Raw genomic sequence first — 19466 nt, forward strand, 5'->3', positions numbered from 1 at the left:
GTTATCACTATGTGGCAGCTTTTCCATGCTTCCTGGACTACTGGTCCCAGTGTTGGATGAACTCTTCTTTTATCCCACACTGCCCTGCACAAGAGGCTGGCTATTGGTCGAACTGCTTTAGAAAGAGCAAGGCAATCCAACAGGGACTGTACAGTCCTGTATAGATGTTAAATCCATATCTACTTTTCCCTAAAAACACAAGTTTAAATATTCTGAATTCTCCCTTACAAAAAGAAAGATGAAGATGCAGCACGGTTGATATCCCAAAGAGATGGCCAACAAAGTGTACCTGAGATGACAAAGTTTCATAGTGGTTTTTCATGCACTGCATTAAATCATAAACAGCTCCATGGAAATCAAGGCAACTTCTCCGGTGTAAAACATGCAAGAAATCAAACTTGGACCTTTTCTTGCTTGAACACGTGCAAGAAACTTTGTGGGTCTTTTATTTCCAAAGTAGGGTTTTATTTCCAAAGTAGTTCCTCCCATCTTCGGGAGGAAGATGGATCTTATTTCCCATTGTTGGCCTACGTGTTGTGGACATCGGGTGCTACCTTTAGAGGCACAACTACATCCCACTGTTTCTCACAGCTACTTCTCTCTCCATAGTTCTTTTAGCCTAGGTAGTTTCTCCTCCATTTGTACCCACCTGCTGAAGCAATGACTTTGTCTGTTGCATTGGTGAGGTCCAAAAGGACTGTAGGAAAAACAGGATGGAGGAGATAGAGGTGGTGCAGCCCTGGGCGCTCAGGTCTGGGACCAGGTTGCTGTTAGATCGAAAGACAGACAAAAACATAACAACTGGCTAGCAAAGAGGACTCTAGCACTGCCAAAAAAATAAAGTTTTCTGACACTGTGCTGTCTTTCATGGATCAGAGAATCAAAAACTCTTGGTAAGACTGAAATCTGGCTCTGTCATATCCAGCTTGATGGGCAGAGCTACAGTTTGGAAGTTTGAGTCTCCATGCTGAATTCTGTGCCTGCATGCAGAGAAGTGCTCTGGAACTGGGAACAAATCTGCAGCTAGAACACCTCAGTGTTGCATAAAAGAATGAAATTCATACAGAAATTTTTGGTTTTGTGGATGCAAAATTTCTGTTCATAAAGCTCTATGAAGAATTTGCGCACAAAAACTCCTGTGTTTAGGCTCACGTCAAAGTAAGAGATGTCCCTGACAGCCTTCTTATACGTTAGATTTAAAATTCAGTGATAACAGGAATAAAAGACAGAGACTGCATGCACTTCACAGAGAAACTTCAAAGTGAGGAAAGGATGCTTGCTCACCAAACTTTGTAACACAGGCTGTGTTTCATCAGCCCAGAAGAGAAAAACAGACTTCTTGTCCAAAGTCATGACTGAGAGTGCATCAAGTTGTTGCCTCTGCCACGGGAGTTCCTGGTTCCAAAGAGGGAGGCCGGATTTGCCATCTACCACCACCACCTCAAGGCAGGGAAGAGATCAAGCATTAGTGGGGTATCCAGGTGTGGATATATAGAGTGTGCCCTTGCAGTGGCATGGCCTGTGCTGTTCCCTTTCATGCCTGTGGCCACACAGTGATGACCGTCAGCCACAGAAATGGGAACAGCGAGGAGCAAAGAATGCTTGTCTCTTTCTACCCAACCTCCCCCATCCCTATGCTACCACTGGCCTCCTTGCCTTCACCTGTTTTACCTTTTTGTTTCCATCTCCAGTCTGTGCTTGCAGCATGAAGTCCAGAGTTTGGTCAGCACTGAAGTAACCTGGTACAGGTTGGCTGTAAATTTGGAAAAAGAAACACTAAGCCCCATGGTAGGAAAAAAGGCATATCAGATGGAGGCAGAACAGTTGCTTTCATCCTCCCTTCTGCCTCTTAAAATGGCAGAATTTGCCATGCTAAAGAAGATCTTTTATCCACTCAGAGCTGTTCTGACTGTCAGGAACTGTTTGTTGGTGGATCAGAAAAGTGAAAAATGGTCAAGCAGACCATGGTGTTTGTTAGCCATTCTTCAGAGTTGTCTGTGTGGGGGGCATCCCTTGACAGGTTGCCCACCCTGTGACATGACTCTAATATTCTTCCCTTAGCATGAGAACATGTACAGTTTTGCTATGATTATAAAAAAATTACCCAGCCCTTCCAAAATGCATTGGCACATTTGACCTGCTGCTGCAAGTGCATTTCCCAGGCTGCCTTAGCTGTGTGAAGTGGATCTTAATATACTCACCAATAATGTCAGGTCATGATTCTTTGTTTTCTTGTTGCTGGCAGTTTTACAAGCCTTTTTATGACCTTCAGCAGGTTAAATGAAGTGCCCTCTCATCCTCTCCCTTCTGGGTGATATAACTTATTAATATCTCTCATTATAAGTGTTTTTTAACCATCTTTCTTCCCTTTGGCTTTCTGAGTCTTGCCTCTGTCTTCCTTCAGTTCACCACAGTTAGACACAAGGTTCTAAATAAGCATAAACAATTCCTCAAAATTCACTGAATCAGAGATTTTATGGTGAGGCAGGATCTTGTTTATGATGGATTACTGTATTTCACCCAATTAACCAAGCATCAGTAGGCCAACTTTGCCTAGATCTACCAGCCATGAGGCTTGCTACAGAAATACAAAGATGAGATGAATTCATCGCTTCTCATGACAGTCAGTTCTAATGATTAATTTCACCCAAAGAAACATACTCGCATCTTCATTTTCTTGAACATGAACGGCTTTTGCTTCAAGGCACTTTTTCTTGCTATGGCAAGACTAAAATGCCTGTCAGCTCCTATTTCTTACACATGCTTATAAACTCACCTCTCAGGCTTCTCTTTGATCATATAAAAGCACTGACTTCAATCTTCCATGCTAAAGCATTTTTTTCCAGACCTTTTCTCAATTTTTTTCCAGCTTCCCCTTTAAAATGTGCTTGGCAGAATGGCTCCTGAACAGCAATGCCACAGTACAGCAGTGGCTTGACTTTTTACTTATGGTATCAAAGTATGTAATTTGCTTTACCTTTGGCAACCAGAATGAATGGTTTCAAGGCAGTATCATGAGACACTCCTATAGCTTGAAAGCTCTCCAGTAGCAGAAGGAAGTAGTAAGCAATTCTATCCTATGGGTATTAACTCAAAACATCTCCTAAGGTGCCTCTTCTCATGTCCCTTATGGGTTACAGTCAGTGGCACATCCCACAAAGTGAATACAGATAGACATATGTGTATCAGATGCTACCAATCAAGTGAAAAATCCCCTGGGCACTTTCTCAAATGAACCAGAAGGCTAGTAATTATTCCTGCCCAACAGTAATCCCCACAGAAATCTGCTATTAATCCTCTCTCATCTGAAACATCCATTTACAACACAATTTGCAACTGCTTACTCAATTTCATGGTCTCTGAACTTCACTCTTGTTTTATGACTACTGATTCTCCTTTATGGTTTTCCATGGATCTTGTCAAAAGCTATCTGGAAATGCAGCACATCTGCAGCAGCCATGTTTTTTTTTTCCTGAGATTGTTCCCAAAGGTCTGGACTCAGTCTGCCTGACTCAGTGTGCTTGGGGCAGGTATACCCAGGGAAAGGGGGGCTCACAGCTGGCTCTGTACGCTTTGTCTGACAAGGATTTCAGTCTGACTCTGTGGTAACATCCCTGAGCTGAATTTGTCCCCCAGTCTGTGTTGCTTAAGCAGAACTTTTCTAAGTTCTAAAAAAACCCAAACAAATCTCTTAAATAAATGCTTGTCCACAATATATTCAGTCTAGCAGATTTTGTCTTTTTTAACTCTGAGAAAACAGGCAGTCCAGGGCTTTAGCACAGTGGCCTTGAACAAGAATTGCTTGCATTATTTTTCAATGTCTTTCTGGCAGCTCCTCTACATGTGTTGTACTCTGTCCCTTGGGAGGTCATGGAACCAGGAAGAACGGGGCTAGAGAGCAGCAACCTGGAACACTCGTTACTTAGAGATGTTGTGAGTTACTTAGAGATGTTGTGAAGTTTCCATCCTTAGAGATATTTATAACCTGTCAGCACACAGCCCTCAGTAACTTGCTCTAGCTGAACTTGCTTGAGCAGGTAGGTGGCTTAAGCAGTCTCCAGAGGAGCCTTCCAACCTTAGCGATACTAGTAAAGAAGTTTTCAACCCTTCTTGATTTATACTCATAAAAATTTTCCAATGTATTAGTGGGTCCATTGAGAAATTTCTTGTATATAACTGATTCTATGGCATCTATGAAGTGGCTTTGCTTAGTCAGTACACACTTTCCCTTTAAACCAGACTCCATACACGTCCAGAAACATGCAGATTCTGGGCCCCAAACACTTTTAGTCCATTTCCTTTCCCCATAGCGTGATCAACTAGCCATAAGCCACTCTTAAACTTGTTGCTTATGTTGCCTATCAGCCCTCAAGAATGTGGACACTACCTGAATATCAAACACAGTTGAACATAGATTTTTTTTTTCTTAATGAAGTTCTAACGCCTTCTTCCTATTTATGCTCTTGACAGTCAGGTAACACTGAGTTGAGAGCTGCTTTCTTTATTCTAGATAGCAGTGTAAATAATTTGTTTCCCACATAATTTCCCTCAATTGTGCCCAACTGCCCTTTGCAAATATTTAATCCAGGGCAAGCTGAAATTGCTGGTTATTATCAACCCACAAGATCTGGAAAATTACTTCATTTCCATGTGTGATATTAGAGAATGAGCAGTATTATTTCAAGGTTTACATTTAATATAGATGGTGTGCTGACTGCCAACAGAGTGCTCATTTTCAACTTTCAAGGAACATTAAGATCCCTGGGCCATCCTCAGACATCTTCTCTAAATACTTAACATCACTAATGTAACTGCTCCTCTCTACTGAGCTGGGATGTGGCAGCCCTGGACAGCAGATGGGCTGAATCACACATCAGTAATCTCCTGAATTCCGATGCCACATCGTTCCCATGACATCAGTGCTGGGTACCTGAATCGAGCCCCTTATTTGTGATCACTCACAAGCACACAGCTCAAGTTTCCAGTCTTCTTGTTCCTTGCTCCCCCTGCCTTCCTCACTTGATAAACAATGCACACCTCCAGTTCTTAGATTCCTCTGCAGACTTGGAGGATTCCTGTCAATTGCTTTCTAAGCAGGACATGTGCTTACAACTAGAAGGCAGGAAATGGTACAGGAAGAAATAGGACAGAAAAACATTCCCAGTAAGTAACCTGCTGATATTCTGCAACTCCAGGGTCCAGCGGGGCTCCAGGTCCTGTCCCCCCAGTAGAATCAAGCCCTCTTTGGTTGTGATGAGCAGGTTGCTGCAGTTTGTGTCAGGTGTCTTCATTGTCTGCAGGAAGTCAACACCTCCACTGGGACAAATGGAAAGCAGAGAGGAAACCAAGGCTTGTATCTGCACATCTCAGCACGAGCTGCCTGTCCACATAGCAATTCATCTTACTTAAGATTTGAACTATTCTTGGAGAAGTCTATCTTTTCCTCAGTGATGGGTGTTCCTCAGTTAAGTGAGCTTAATTCAAGTGTGAGGCCTTGTGAACATTATGATTTACTATAAACAGCATACAGTTTGTGAGTTCACATTTGTTCCCACTCTTTGTTCCTATCCAGGCTGACCTGCACCAAAATTTGGCAGTAAAGAACGAGCTGAGAAATTCAGGTCCACACAGGTTGAGCTTCCTAAAGAGACTCCATTAGCTGGGAGCACCTTTTTTTTTCCCTTCAGCTACACTTATAGGATTGAAGAAAGGAACAAGGAGCAGGAGAAGCTAAGGAGTCCCTTTTATCATACTCTGCTCTTCTTTTGATAGGACAACCACAGAACAGGGGGGAAATGATTGGTTCCCGACAGTATTCCCCAGTTATCAACCGGACAATGAACAGAAGGACAGTATTGAAGTAGAAGGGACCATTTCTAGGAGCACTAAGAAGCGCCTACCCTCCCATTCCTCTCCCAGGAGTAAGATGACAAATCCATCTTCTACCTGTAAATGTCAATGAGCTCTGACAGGTTGACTGATCTGCGCTTTTCCCACTCTGGCTCCTCCTGCTGCAGCATTGCAGGAAAGCTGTCCCGGTTTCTGGCTTGGGTAAAGATATCCTTCAGGGCAACTGCTTGAACATTACCTGCCATGAAGAGTAAAGATGAAGAGTCTTGACTGTAAAAGCTAACCTAGTAGAACAGGGGGTGATTGGGACCACTGCAGTTGTCGTAGAAGGCAACAAAATGCCCAGAGCTGGAACCTCCCTGGCATGATGTGCCTTTTGGGAAACTTCAAGGTATTCCAGGCTGACAGGTATTGGTGTTCCTGTACTTTTCCACACCATGGCAGTGAGACTTATTCCTATGCCCTCCTAGCTTGTACAGCAGAAGGTATGGTAGAAATATCCAAGGCACGCTGACCATTTTAGATAAAAACTAATGTTTTCTCAGTAAGGTGAAGTGCTGGAGAGGTAAGGTGCATCTTACCAAAACCAAACAGGATGTAGATGGCTCCCCGGCTGGTGACGTGGACTTGGGGGCCAATCACTTTCCCTTCTCCATTGGTGCTGTACTTCACAGGCCCACCCAAAGCAGTCCCAGTCTTTCCTGATACCAAGATGAAAAACATATCAGGCTGCAAAGAGAGAGATGTAGAGGTTTTTATCAGTGCTTTCATGTACCTGTGCACTGAATCTTCCCCCAGCCCCACAGCATGAAGTTCCACTGAATTTTTTCCCTCTCAACAAGGTCTAGCTAGCGTTCTCTTTCTCTTCGCTCAGTCTGGTTTCCTGGACATCTTACATTCAGGTTTTTCTCTTGATATAAATGCATCAAATATGGAAGGGACTTCAAAAACCTGAACTCCTCTAACAACATCAATGTTAGAATCGTGGAGAGGAATGAGCATAAAGAAAATCTGCATCTGAATTAATCATGCAAGTATTTTTCTTTCTTTTGGGTAAACTAAATGCTCCTTTCTCCAGAGATCCATCCCTACACTGCTGTTAAACACTCACTTCAAACCACGCATTCATTGAACAGAAACAGATAATTCTCAAATCTCAGTCAGGGATAAATAATGACCCTTCTGTTCATTCCCAGCTGTCAAGAAATGCATGTAGTGTCACTACTATTGTTTGATCTAACTGCTCTGACCTATTGGAAGAAAAAAGTGTGCTTTTCAGCAAAGAAATGAAAATTAGGGGCTCTTGCAGCTCCTGTTACAGTTCTTCCACATCAGGCTCCCTGTTCTTCCTCCAGATAGATAGTCAAGGTCTCTCCAAACCTTGAGTAGGGATATGCTGTACCTGTATCTCTTTGAGAGCCAGAACAACAATATCCCTAATCCCATCTCCATCTACATCTGGAAGAGTTGCAGCTGGTGCAGCCAGGATCCCACTTGAAAGGTGGATAGAGTTCAGCGTCCAGATGGTCTTGCCTGCAGTAAGAACAGGAGGGGAGAGAGACCTGCAGCACTTGTGGAAACAAAGGGCATCCCTAGAAGGTTGCACAAAACCTTCTTGAAGGAGGCAGCAAGAGAGCTTATTTCCCCTATTCTCTGAGAAGAGGAAAGACAAATCTACAAACTGGGGCAAGCTGTAGTGGGAAGCAATATTCTTCTCCCAGCATTTCTTCAGATTGTCTTTGAGTCAGGCCTCAGGTCCTGCTGTGCATCCTTCTTAGCATCTCTCTAGAAAGACCTGAGCCCTAAACAATTCCTGAAATATCAGAGAATATTTCAGGTTCACTTTTGGAAGGAGAACCTAAATGAGAGTGTTGCTCTGCAGGACAGCAGTTGTTTGCCTCAGCCAGCAGTAAAGACTAGGTAGATGCGAGGAAAGGGAACAGATGGGCAGTTCTGATATTCAAAGTGCAAATCTGTGTCTCAGTTAAATTCCCAGCAGCAAATTACCATTCCAGCATGGCAAGCTCACTCCACCTCAGGGTGAAGGCATGTTAGCAGACATGATGTCAAATGGTTCAGCAGTCCAGCATGGACCCAGCTGGAAACTCAGGAAAACCAGATTTGCAAACTTGCAAATAAACACCCCTAGAAAAGGGCAAAAATAAAATTCAATGCTTTTACTTTTCCATCAGTCTTTTGCTAACACTTCTGCTTTTTCAATCTTAAAAATGTTTTGCTGCTGCTGCTGCTCTGTAGGATAGGGTTTGACCCTGTATGACAAACTAAAGGCCAAACCTGTACATTAATAACATTGACTACTGCTGGTAAAGGAGACAGCTCATGGTCCTGACCATGCAAACACTGTGCAAGTAATCTGGTCCCTAAAAGCATTTGAAAGGTAGATGCCACTGCTCATTGACTGGATCTGTCACTTAAACCCAAGGTTTCTTATATGAACCCAAGGTTTCTTATATGTCTCCATTCTCTGTTCAGATTCCAAAAACATCCCTATACCTACCTATGAATATTTCTGCCAGTGAATTCATGTGGTAGAACAAACAGCAATCAGAGAATGAAGATGCACATGATCCAGTGATTAAAAATGCAATATTCATTCACATCTAATCAATTCTTCTATGGTCCTAATTTCTCTGTACAATTTCCTGGCTGTTGTGCATATCCTTATTTAACTTATCCAAGAATGTTGTTGAGCTTTGTAGTGCTGTGAGGTAAGTGATGGCTTGTACTAACAGCTCAATGCTGATGAGAACAGACTACATATTCTTTATGACATGGGAATGCTACAGGGTAAGATTAACCCTTTGAAATATTCTGAGATGGAAGGATGAAGATGTTGCCACAGAGCTACAACGGTTTGGACTCTCTTATCACATGTAACTAAAAACTCATTAGTGTTTTGATTTCTTCCTGTATGCCACTAAGTAACAGCCACCATGATGTGCTGAAACTGAATCATTCATGTTTATTGGTCCTCTAAAGAAAACAAAAAAGCAGTAGCATATTTCTAATATGCTGGTAGTTGACTGTACCTGTGGGGGCGCTGAGAAGGCTGAGGAATTTTGATGTTCCTGTAACAAGGCAGACAGGCTCTGCAGATGCCCCAAGTGATAGCCCATTGCACTGCACACTCCGAGTGTCCTCTGGAAGCTGGATGGACCATAAGGTGCTGCCATTCATACCAGAAAGTGCCACCACAGTTACAGAGGGTCTAGAGACACCTAGAAGAGGCAGGAAAGAAAGAGTGTAATCCCTTGGTATCAGAGGCTGTGACTGTGCTGCCTTTGGTCCTTGTGTTTGGTTCCAGCGCTAGCTCCTGGAGCTCAGTGGCTCAAGACAGCCAAATCCACACTGCCTGAAAGTAAAGGTCAAATCTCACCCCATGGTTGAGTCTTTCTGCCTGCAGAAACTAGTAGTAATCTCCAGACAAGCTGGGCTGCCAGTTAACAGTGCAGACAATCATGGAGGTTGGACCTGAGCTCACAGAAAGAAATATCGTCAGCTAGGCACAGAGAACCAAGTTCCTGGGGACAACGTGCTCAGTTGTGGTGACTTCCTCATGTGAAATTTACTGCTGTCAAACCAGACTGATTCTTCTGATCCCTTATCCCTCAACAAAACAGCTAGCACCAAGGGGAAACCTTAAGTGACTCCCAAGGCAGATATTACCTCATATGAAAGTCCTGGCTTGTTTGTAATTCTGGAGCAACAGAAGGTGATTGGCAGTCTGAGAGTTTTTTCCTTTGTTTTCCAAATGAGTTTTATTATTGTGAAAAACAGTCTGAATGCAAATATAATTGGTGTAACTCAGGGTTCTTTTTCCAATTCACCAGTTAGCACAAAATAATTGTAAAATAAAGTACTCTGTGCTGCTTCAATTGACTTGGCTCTGATTCCAAATGTGAGCAACTTTCAGCTCAGCCTTCCCTCAGACATAAGTGTGGTTACTGTAAACTCCACCTAGTATGGTCATATCACAATTTAAGATGAACTCCCACACATTTCAAAGTAACAACAGTCCCAGTCAACTTCTGTCTTACTAGCAACACATGCAACATGTGACCTGACTACACAAAGGGCATATCCGTGTCACTGGCTAAATACAAGTCTGAGTCCACTCTCTAAATCAAACTTCCTCTCTTCTCAAACTGAAAATCATGTGGTTTACACTAAGGGGTTGCCCCAGATCAAGTTATCTTTGTTATGTTGGTAGGGACCAAGAACAACTAACTCCTGAATGCAGCTCACAGCTTTTCTGTAGACAAGTTGGAGAAACAGCTAACAAGTCATAGCTTACTCCATCTGGTATCTATCCCAAGCTTATCTCTACTTGACACTGTGTGAATGCTCTGAGCACAAGCCACAGGTGGGCTGATGTCCAGCTATGTGGGTTTAGGATTGTGGTGTGCTTATACCTGTTTCAGTATTTGGTTTTTGTCTTCCAGCATAGCTATAGCCCAGGAGGCAATGAGGTATGACTAGTTCCACTGAGAGCATGCTGAGAACTGTACATATCTATATCTGTAATGAAAGATAAATACAATGCAATGGCAAAAATACTGAATGCAAGGACAACCTACATGAACTGACTGCCGCCTTTATGCCAACAGTATCTCCCTCTCTCACTTATTTTTTAAATTACTTTACGGTTTTCTTTCTGTTCCTAGGTTTTCGTTCTATAGGACTTGCTGTGAAATACCAAGGGCCTTGCTTGCGCCATGGAGAAAAGCATTTTCCCGATTTTCTAACAATATTTTTATGACCCTACTCTTTGAAGAGCCAAGGCATTTTGCTCCCCTAAGAATTTTCAGATTCAGCTAATATCAGGCAATGGGCAGACACAGTGTATCAGACAGCTGGTAACCTCCAGGACTTCAGAAGCCCAGTGCAATAGGATGTCACTGGACTTGGCAGCCCCTGTGTAACAGTGGCCAGTATCAGCAGGCTGCTGCTGTGTTACCTGAGGGGTGTGAGGACTAACAGAGAAAGCAAAGCAGCCAGGAGGAGGAAGCAGGGTGATACCTGCTAAACAGCCAGGAACTGTAGCTTCCCCATCATCAGTCTATTATCTGTGAATTGACAATGATTTGGAGCCTGGTAAGTATATGGACTGACCTAAAAAAAAAGGCAGAAAAATTAAGGTGTTTCCTGCAACACTGACCTACAGCTGCTCTAAAAAAATCTGTACTGCTCCCTGTTGGCAAGCTACTCTTTAGTTCAGAAGAACTGGGTCACTCCTACAGTCAGATTGGCCACCACTGTTCCTTTTGCCAACTACCCTTGGTAATGACCAGGACACGGGACCACTGATCAGGAGAGAGTCAAGACCCTACCACTGAATCTCATTTGTGACCTCCGTCAAGCTGCTTCCCTTCTCTGTGCTTCCACTTCTGTGCCTGTAAAATGGAAGCAGTTGGACCAAGCTCTTTTGTGAAGGAGTTTGAGAGATAACAAGGGGGAAAAAAACCCCATCTTATTTCCATTTGCTATTTGTGCAGCAGTGCTTTCTGATCCTTCTTTCTCTGTTCCCAAGTCAAGTGTGCACAAATGCAGGACAAAGAGATGAAATTGCCCCAAAATAAAGGTAAGCAGATGATGTTGACCCAAAAGGTATGGGAGCACAGGTTTGCAATGAAAATTATAAGCATGGCCAACCACGGGCACAGTACACCAGCAATTTTTAAGGAACTCTGAAAAGAGCGGTGCAGTGGATTTGCAGCAGCAGAAACTCCTCCAGCGTAAGATAAACATACAAAGGTCCATACTGACACATAAAAATTAGGAATGGAAAGCAGGTGTGGTGCTTACCCATGACACTGGCATTCATCAAGGCAGTGAAGACAATGAGGATGTCAGGGAGCCCATCGCCATTCACATCACACAGTTCCAGTGGAGATAACACGCCACCTGCAACAATTACAGAGAATCACTGCACTGTTGTCAAAAAAGGCCACCCGGCTCATTTTCCACACTGGGAGAGGAGGGCTGGTCCAGAAAAGAGGTTCATGGACAGTCAAGCCTCACAAAGTCTGCTAGGGAACCACCAATGCCAGGCAGCTCACACTGCAAGGCAGACATGTAGCATCCGGGTCAAAAAAAGGAAAAATGGAGGAGCTAACAGAAAAAGAGTTATGTTTTCTACTTCAATTTCTGAGGTGATGTAGGAGCTACGTATCTTATGAAAGGCTTAGATTTGGAAGCTGGGGAAGAAAGCAAGGAGGGAGAGACATATCTAGACTTGGCAGAAGTTAGTTCACAAACCCCTGTTACTTTACTGAAGAAGTCAGAATGGGAGATACTTTAGAAATGTTATCAGTGGCCTGTACAGGATAACAAAAGGTCTCAAATGTTGATTTATGGATTCAAGCAGGATAAAAAGACAATTAAATAAGGTTAAACTAGTTAGAAGACACAAAGACTTCTGTATTTTAAAGTGGGCTGGGCCATTCCCATCTGGAACAGAGCACACCATCCAGACAAAAAGGTAGGATGGAGGAAGAGTCAAAATAATTTTTGGTGTTGGTAGAAATAAAATTTTGTGGCACTATTATCTACCGATGCCAGATTTCACAGGTTTCAGCTTGAAGAGCGAGCAGGACATGCCCACCTGTCTATTATCTCAGAGTATCTGCAGTGATGAGGAAGGGTCTCTGCTGTGACCTGGCTCTGCCAGATAGGTCTCTCCCACTGATGCTCAGCCTGGGAACTGCCACCTCCCCTACGCCAGACGCCGTTCCTGGGGCTTCCTCACCTGCTCCCTGACCTAGGTTGCGGTTCCAGGTGTTATGCAAGTCTCTAGGGGGACAGGGAATTAGAAACGCACACACCAACACAAGAATCATCGAGATCACCACAGTGAGCAAAAAGATTGCTGTGCGCAGGTATGGCATGAGGGAGGGAGCAGCCTTCTGCTCCAAACTCCCAGTTGTCTCTGCAGGATAACCCTCAGGCGCACTCTCTGACGTGTGCTGCTTTGTCATCCCAACCTCCACATCAGAATCAGGGTCCTGTATCTCTTCAGGGGGGCTCTTCCCATTCTTGACCCCCCCATTCTTCTGGATGTTGAGTACAAGGTCATCTTCACTTTCATCACTGTCAGCCTGAGTGAGGGGATCATATTCCCCAAGGTCTGGGCTCTTCTTTCCTGAGAAAAGAGATGGAGAGAGAAAATAAAGCATAAGTTCCTCACTTCTTCAGGATCTCAGTGGAGAAAAGGCTGCAGTGGAAAGTGATACCAAAGGGATGACAGAGCAGTCTGCATTTTACATGGATCCAAGTAAGAAGTGTGAGGGAAAAGACAGAGTCTCTCTATGTTTCAGAGTAGCAGCTGCAGGAAAAAAAGGTGCTTTCAGTTTACTTCCCTCAGATAAATGTATATATATATAATCAATATATATGTATACACACACACACATGTATGTGTATATATATGGAATTCATGGTTGATCTAATTCTAATACTTTCCTGATTGGTAATGAGATACACGAACACGAGTACCTAAAGAAAATGAATACCTAAACTGCAGCATTGTCTTAACTTTAGGGTCTGAACTCCTTTAGCATTTGCCAGCCTCTAATCCCAACACAGCCCCTCTTCACTTGTAGTCTATGTTCTCTGAGGGGGCCTCCCTCTGTAACTCATTTTCCACTTCCTCCTCCTGCCTGGTCCAAGCAGCACTGCTGTCTACCAGTGTGCCACATCTCCTGTCCTGCTTCATGAGGGACAGAAGGGATAGAGCACTGGGCATGGTTTCTTTGAAGTGCTGGTAAAAATGGGTATCGACTCCCTGAAAATGAGGGGAAAGTGATTTTGCCCTTTTGGGCCAGTAACATGCTGGTGTCTGGAGGAATTGGGCTGCCCCTTTAAGACACCTGCTTCTCTGCACGGCTCAGCTCTGCAAGAGAGAATGCTCCAGCCCCTGCAGTAGGCAACCACAGTGCACCTGCTCTGTTCCTGATCCCAGCAGAGCCAACAGCTTGTACTTGGCCTGGTTGAGATAGATAACTTAGTATTGATCCCTTCAGGTGGTGGTAGAAGAAAGTAGCTTAGCTTTAGGTGTCTCCTCCACAGATGCCTGGCACATGGACGACTTCTCCCCTGAGCCCTAGACAGCCACAGGGAGTGTGGTGAGGGCAGGTACAGAGTCCAGTCATACATAGCGGCATAAACCCAGCGCCATCTGTTTATGAGGACAGGCAAGATCACGCAGACTTGCTGCCCTGAGCTACGAGTGGAGGGTCACGTCTCAGGGAGCTGCCCTGTGCCACCAGGCTGGGCATGGAGCCATGGCCACTGCTCCAATGATTGCAGTCTCAGCCTATTTCTCTCTCTCTCCTGTTCCAAGGTGGGACTTTGCTGTCCCAGATATCTGCCTCATTTCCCTTTGCTTAAAGCTGATCTGAGACAGGAACTAACTTGTGCCGAAGATGCCTGAAGTGATACATGCCTGAAGTGATACATGCAAGGCATAAACAATAAGCAAAAATATACACACTGTAACCTCTCTCTGACACTAAGATGACAGGAAGGCTTTATAGAGCAGAAATTTAAGGACTTTCATGATTATTCTTCTCAAATAAGATAATATACCTTACTTCTGGTTTTCTTGTTAGACAAGCTGAACAGTTACAGATGTACTGTAGTATGTAGTTAGTGCAACACGCTCATTTTGCATAATCTAGAATGTATTTTGAAGCACGTGTATCTCATTTCTTTCTCATTTCTCACCCCACAAAAGGATCTTTGCTTCCCCTTCCTGTACCACTTATAAATGGTATTCAGTGTCAGTTTTAGGATTTAAGAAAAACTGTCAATCCCACTAAAAGTCAAATGCTCCATACTAAATGGAACAGCCAGGACAACCCACCTACACTGAACAGAAGGAAGCAAAAATATCCAACAAGATCACATACCTAAGTTAGACTCTTCCTTTTGAACTAGGGGCTTCTACAAAAGACTCACGTCAAAATAATCTGGTGCACATACATACTCCAGAAATCTGTTCCTTGTAGAGGCAGTGCACCCAGCCAAAAACCACTGCATTCCTGTGGTTCGGTCTGGTCTGACACACTGCATTGTTTCACACAAGTCTGCTCTAAACAGGTGTACAAAGTGTGGGCTTTTCAGGAAGTCTGGATAACCTGGGCTCCATCTTGTGAGTGCACATAAGGCCACTGACCTCGGTGGCACACAGGTCTCTGCTCAGGGATTGCAGCGTAAATTTCACAGATGTCTATACAGTAAGTTGTGCTGACAGTGACTGAAAGACTACTCAGTGAAAATAAAAAATTCCAGAGAGGTCTTGCTGCCAGGATATTTGCAGCTTCTTACTACAGATCCAGATGTGCCAGTTCAAGCCAGGTCAGAGTGGTATGAAAAACAAATGTGGCTGGCCCTGCAGTAAATGGTATTTAGCCTGAGAAGTCAAAGTTGGACAGTTACGTTAACTAGACTGGTCCTGATTTTGGAAACTGGTGAGCTTTGAGTAAAACAACTCAAACCATACTTACACTGCACATATACAGTGATTTGGTAAATTATTTTAACTCCAGACAGGCAACCCAGAAGACTGAAACCTGCTGTTCATCCTTGGAGCAACTAAAAGCATTGGTAACAATGAACTTTGTTTAGAACAGTTTTGTTCTGGATCTTTAGGAAACAGAAAGGACCTCAAAATTACGGCTCACCCACTCCTGGAATGGCAGGGATTGAGACGTTGTCACCATTGACAATGCTGTCAACTACAGACAATCTGTAATAGGAACACCTGTCCTGCTGAGAACCACTGATCATCGGCTATAAAACAGCTACTACGCAGTAATGACAGCTTTTGATGATCCACATAAGAAAGAATTTACTGAATTATAGGAGAACTATACAACAGGATGCTGATAAGTCTTAATTCATGTCTAAGCCTGACTAGGAATCAGAAACTGGCACTTGTTCACCCTACCTTTCCTCAAAAGGTTATCTAGCACTCCCACAAGGCACAACCACTCAATAAAGTCAGTTATAAAATGCCCTGCTGATTTTTTAAGCCAAAAGGAGGGAAGACGCTGCCCTTTAACAACGGCTGTTGGAGCACTCACCTAGCACGTGTAAAACACAACTGTAAATCTAATCTCAGAGGCTTCAAATGCTTATCTCCCACTGTTCAGAGAGAACCCTACCAACCAACCTCTAGGTGTTTTGGGAATGCATCTGGAGAGCTGGCAGGGACGTGCTCAGCCCAGACTCCCAAGGCTGTTCTGTGGTGCAGAGAACACATAACTTATTATTCACCTGGCTGGAGAGAGACCAGAAGGAACGTGACTCTTCATCCAAGTTTTAGATCACTTGCTGTGGGAAAGTGGGATATCACCCCTGGCTTCCCTTAATCACTCCCAAATGATTTTTCAACAGAAAAGCATAGATAAACATAAAAACCAGTAAAGAATATGAGAAAACAGCGGCAGTCTCACATCATTTAGGGAATTACAATTTATTTGTAAGTGCTCCAGAAGTCAAGTTCTTCCCTTTCTGGTCAACAACAAGGCTCAGGGTGGGGGAAAACCGTTTGTCCATCAAGAGAAAGCTAAAACTGCCTCTGTTGCAAACGATCAGCTGTCAGAAAATACATGCGGTTTTCAGGTTTCCATTGTGGAAGCAGATATGCTAAGATCTGAGCCAGTTTCTTGGCCAAACTCTCACCATATCTCCTGAAACAATAATCACTGTGTAGCCTTCATAATAAATTAGTCTCTGTGCTAAAGCAAGCAGCAGTTCTGTGGCCTTATGCATGTACCAGATCTGTATAACTGACACTTTGTTATCTGTCTTTTCCATAGCAACTCTAACTGTATATAAACCTTGCATCCACTTTGCAGTTACGGAGTTAGTATCAGCTAAGTCAGTTTTCCCTACTGCTCTGTGTTCCCTCCCTCCTAGAGGTATAGTGAATAAAGCACCTTCGTGACCTGCTGTAAATTGTATTCCATTTTTTCCACGGCACCCGTGACAAAAGAGAGGTTCCCGTTCAGTGGCCTGTGGTTACAACCAGAGGAACTGTTGCTTGTGGTCTGTGGCTAAGTTACTGGTCACATCACTCTGCATTTTCTTTTTTTTTTTTTAAGCTACTGGAGAAAAAGCAAAAACTGAAGATGGAGATTTTCAAAGGCAGAACAGACAGAAAATGCTCCAAACTTATCAACTTTCAAGTGGAGTAAGTTTCTAAACTGCATTTTACGACTTTGAAAATCCCCTGTGTATTTGCCTAATGCCATTTTTGCACAGGCAGCTCTTGCAACTATTGCAATAGAAGAATGAGACCCCTCAATGAAGAACATGTGAATCGTGTGATCATGATTTCGAAAGGAGGCATCCGTGAGGTGATCTGTGTTGAAATTAGGTCCCACTCATAATGAAATATTCATTTCTAGGGCTGATGGCTTGAAAGATATTAATTGTAATCTTTTTTTTTCTGGTTTTGACTGACTGGAAAGGCTTTTCTTTGCACTCACTTTGGAGTGAATGAGTAGATTTTTGGAGCGCAATTCTCAGTGCACTATTCCAATGATGACTGGTTCTAGTATCCTTTGTACTCACTTCATGTTCTGTTTATTTTTCTGGCAGTTGGCAGGCACCAGTCAGCAGGTACTGCAGACATATCTCTCAGTGCACAGGGAGATAAGTCGCCACACATTGATTTTTAATTAATTTAATGAGAGGCAGCAGGAAAAACATATAGCAATAGGCTTTCTGCTTTCTCATTGCTGTTGGAAGCTGCATTGTTCAAGAATTAAACACACAAAAAGGGTATGATTTCTGCAATTTAACCTAAGGACTGATGCAAGAACCTTTTTCTTAAGGGCAATTGCAAGGTCTTAAGGGCAATTGCAAGGTCTGTTGTGATCTTTCCAAATCAGTGTCTCCTAACAGCAGATATCAAATAGATCATTCTGGTTCTAAAGGTCCCAGAAGTGTACTTTTATTGCACAGTTCCCCGCTGGTCTCGTCCTAATGAACACATTTATACCCACCAGTTTGCCCTTTTCCTAAACAGACTTCATGTAAAATGTATTCCTTCCCATTTAGACAGACATATATATATATATATAAAACTAGGAAGAAACCGATTTGCAAACAAAATTTCTTTGAATGAGATCTAACAGGCAGCACATAAACTAAAAGTAACGACTCCTGGTATGGGTTACTAAAAGATGGCAGGGAAGACCTTGAAGACATAACTTCAGTGACCAAGGGAAGAAGAAAGTATCACTGGTCCACTGAGTGCAGCTTCACAGACTGGAGCACTGCAGGACCACAGTGGTGTGTAGTGCCAGGGAGGAGCCCACCCCAGCAGCACACAGCTGGGCCCTGTCTCTGTCCCATGGCTGTCCCAGAGGCCAGACACAGTTAGGAAGGGCAACGAGGTACTTTTCCATCGAAGTTAATGCAGCCAGGTGCATTGGCACCGACTCCAGTCAATCCAAAAGCAACTAGTTTGCTCAAGATCTGGTTTCACAAGGTATTTTAATTCCCCTTTAATCTCCTCGCTGAAGAGAACGGCTGTTGGACTGCTGCTCACCGCACACAATAGTCCCTTATGCTTGTATGTCCTTTCATGTCGCTGAAGATCTCTGGCTCGAAGGTGCAGAGGCGGCAGGCAGGCTTTAAACGTTTACCTGGGTAATTGCAGTGGCACTCACCGAACTCCTGCCCTGGCTTCTGCGGGCAAAACCCGGCAGGAGCGGGTCCGAGAGGGATTAGCTCTGTCTTTCCTCCCGCGCAGCCCCCTCACCGAGCCGCGGCCCAGGCCCCCCGCCGTGACACACGACTCCTCCAGCGCCCCGCGGTGCTGCCCCGTCCCCTGGGGCCCCGCTCCGCTCGGCCCGCGCCCCGGGGCCGAGACCCGCACCGCCACATCACCATGGCAACGCGCCCCGTCGCCCCAGACAGCGCCACCCGCGCCTCTCGCCCCCGGGCGCCGCCCCGGGCGCGGCTGCCCGGCCCTGCCCGGTCCTGCCCGGCCGGCGCTGCTTCCCTCCCTGCCGCGGGCGCGGAGCCCTTACCCGGCAGCTTCAGCGCCCGGGACAGCACCGTAGCCATGCTTGACAGAGCAGTGCGCGTGCGCGTCGCACGCCCCACGGCTTCCCGCAGCCTGCTGGGAACTGTAGTTCCGAGCCGCGAAAAGCTCCGCCGCCTTGCGTGCCCTCCCTGCGGTTTTGAAGGGGCAGGGATGCGCAGGGCGGAGTGGCCTGGTGGCAGCGAGCCCTGGCCAAGGACAGATCATATTTCCACAGGTTGCACGGCTGTGTAGGCACAGACAGATGGAAAAAAGGCTCGTTATCCTAAGTGATTTACACAGAAAATGCCAGTCCTTTAAATTGTTCTTGCTATATATATATATATATATATATATGTATGTATATCTTCATTCTTGGGAAGGTTTTGGTTGGAAGAAATCTTGTTGATTTTGTTTGATATTGCAATTTTTTTTTTTGTTGTTGTTGTTTAACTACAAAAGATAGCCAGGGCGTTTTCCAAAACTGTCCTCAATCATCACTGCAGCCTTCCGAGGTAAGTGAACAAGTGAACTCTCCCTTTCCCATGATGGGGAA

At 44.3% G+C, this 19466-nt stretch overlaps 1 protein-coding gene across 1 annotated transcript in view; it reads right to left on the bottom strand.

Moving 5' to 3' along the window:
• The window catches only part of FAM234B (family with sequence similarity 234 member B), a 21921-nt gene extending 2927 nt beyond the window's left edge, over positions 1-18994 (bottom strand). The window contains exons 1-11 of the mRNA XM_027721257.2: positions 18918-18994; positions 12620-13012; positions 11677-11775; positions 8901-9089; positions 7253-7383; positions 6432-6579; positions 5947-6088; positions 5173-5316; positions 1672-1753; positions 1285-1440; positions 650-767 (exon numbers count right to left, since the gene is read on the bottom strand). Of these exons, the coding sequence (XP_027577058.1) occupies positions 650-767; positions 1285-1440; positions 1672-1753; positions 5173-5316; positions 5947-6088; positions 6432-6579; positions 7253-7383; positions 8901-9089; positions 11677-11775; positions 12620-13012; positions 18918-18954 (1639 nt within the window). The 5' untranslated portion in view covers positions 18955-18994. The remainder of the gene's footprint in view (positions 1-649; positions 768-1284; positions 1441-1671; positions 1754-5172; positions 5317-5946; positions 6089-6431; positions 6580-7252; positions 7384-8900; positions 9090-11676; positions 11776-12619; positions 13013-18917) is intronic.
• Positions 18995-19466: the final 472 nt, after the last annotated feature.

Source organism: Pipra filicauda, unplaced genomic scaffold (genome assembly GCF_003945595.2).
Source record: "Pipra filicauda isolate LSUMZ 115617 unplaced genomic scaffold, ASM394559v2 scaffold334_size1588553_pilon, whole genome shotgun sequence".
Classification (NCBI taxonomy): domain Eukaryota; kingdom Metazoa; phylum Chordata; class Aves; order Passeriformes; family Pipridae; genus Pipra; species Pipra filicauda.